This window comes from Egretta garzetta, unplaced genomic scaffold, assembly GCF_000687185.1.
Source record: "Egretta garzetta isolate BGI_Z169 unplaced genomic scaffold, ASM68718v1 scaffold571, whole genome shotgun sequence".
Lineage (NCBI taxonomy): Eukaryota > Metazoa > Chordata > Aves > Pelecaniformes > Ardeidae > Egretta > Egretta garzetta.
This window is the reverse complement of record NW_009258622.1, coordinates 79,218-80,456: the sequence shown is the minus strand read 5'-3', so window position 1 is coordinate 80,456 and position 1,239 is coordinate 79,218. Positions and strand designations below refer to the sequence as shown.

General features: G+C 59.8%; 1 protein-coding gene across 1 annotated transcript in view; it reads left to right on the top strand.

Annotated features, from left to right (window-relative positions):
* The window catches only part of LOC118453311, a 24,970-nt gene that overhangs the window by 22,662 nt on the left and 1,069 nt on the right, over positions 1-1,239 (top strand). The window contains exon 8 of the mRNA XM_035903668.1: positions 780-831. Coding sequence (XP_035759561.1) covers positions 780-831 — 52 coding nt within the window. The remainder of the gene's footprint in view (positions 1-779; positions 832-1,239) is intronic.

Genomic DNA, 1,239 nt, shown 5'->3' with positions numbered 1-1,239 from the left:
CCGGCTGATGGGGCACAGCCTTGCCGGGACCTGGGTTTCCCACCCAAGCATCCCGTGGGGCTTTGTCACCGCCGTCATTCCCAGCAGGACGTCCCTAATCCGAGGAGGTAATTTTGCCCTCTGTTGCCTTCCCTTGCCTCCCTGCTCCCAGCCGTGGCGGGGGAAGGCTGCCACACAAACGCCTCCTGCATGTCCAGAACAGGCATGAGATTATACTTCATTTTCCCCATCTGGGTCACCCCCCTCCTCCCCAAAGTCCCGTGGGCGCTGGGGGACGTCGCACATCCCTTCTAGGGGAGAGCACTGAGCCCCCTGCCGCGCTCGGCTGCGCTTTTCTGCCCGCCGAAGGGACACGTGCTTCCCTGCTTCCTTACTCAGTGGCCTTGCTTTTCCTCCTTTTTTGGAGCCGGAGAGCATTTTTTTCCGGCCCATCCCTAGTCCCTGGCAAAGTGGGGATTTTAATTCTTGCATTGCCAACTGCAAACTTGGAGGGGAAAACAACAAAAGAAACGCCCAAGTCTGGACCTGAGAAGAGGATCCGGCGGTTTAGACTGGCAGGAGGAGGTTCTCCCTGGGTGATTTATGGGTCTGTTTTGCTGTTGCACAAAGTCTTCAGGTTTTTCCGGTGAAAAGCCTCCAGGCGCTGGGTGGGTGCTGGAGGAGCTCATCGGTGTGCGCCCGCTCTCGTCATCCCCCGACGCTCCCGTACCTGCTCAGACGTGGCCGGAGCTGGTGGCCGGCTCTGCTCCCCAGCCATCCGATGACTGGTTTGTCCCCGGGTCTCTGCGTCTGGTGCAGGAGGAGCGCCCGCCGGTGTCACAACCGCTGTAGGTAAGGTGCCTTCAGCCCCTCTCCTGGGGGTGGCCCGGCTCCTCCAGCCATACAAGCCGAAATTTATCCTTGGCTGGAACGGAGTAAGCCGGAGAAGTGGGAGGGCTCGGGGTCTCCTTGCAGGTGGAAGAAGCAGCCGAGGGGTTGCTCTCCCCGCCCCGGGGGCTCAAAGGATTTGCTCTCCTCGCTGTTTAGTCCCCACTGGGATTTGCTTTGGAAATATCCCTGATTCCCCCACCCCCAGCCTGGTACTGCTGGTTATCTGCGGCAAAGCAAGCCCCGGGCAGCGGCGGGAGCCTTGGCATTCCTCCTGGTCCCTCGTCCGTTTGCTCCATCGCCCGTTCTCCCTCTGCGCTGGCATTTTAATTCCCGTTACATGTTTTTAATTCCCGTTACACGTTTCCCTGA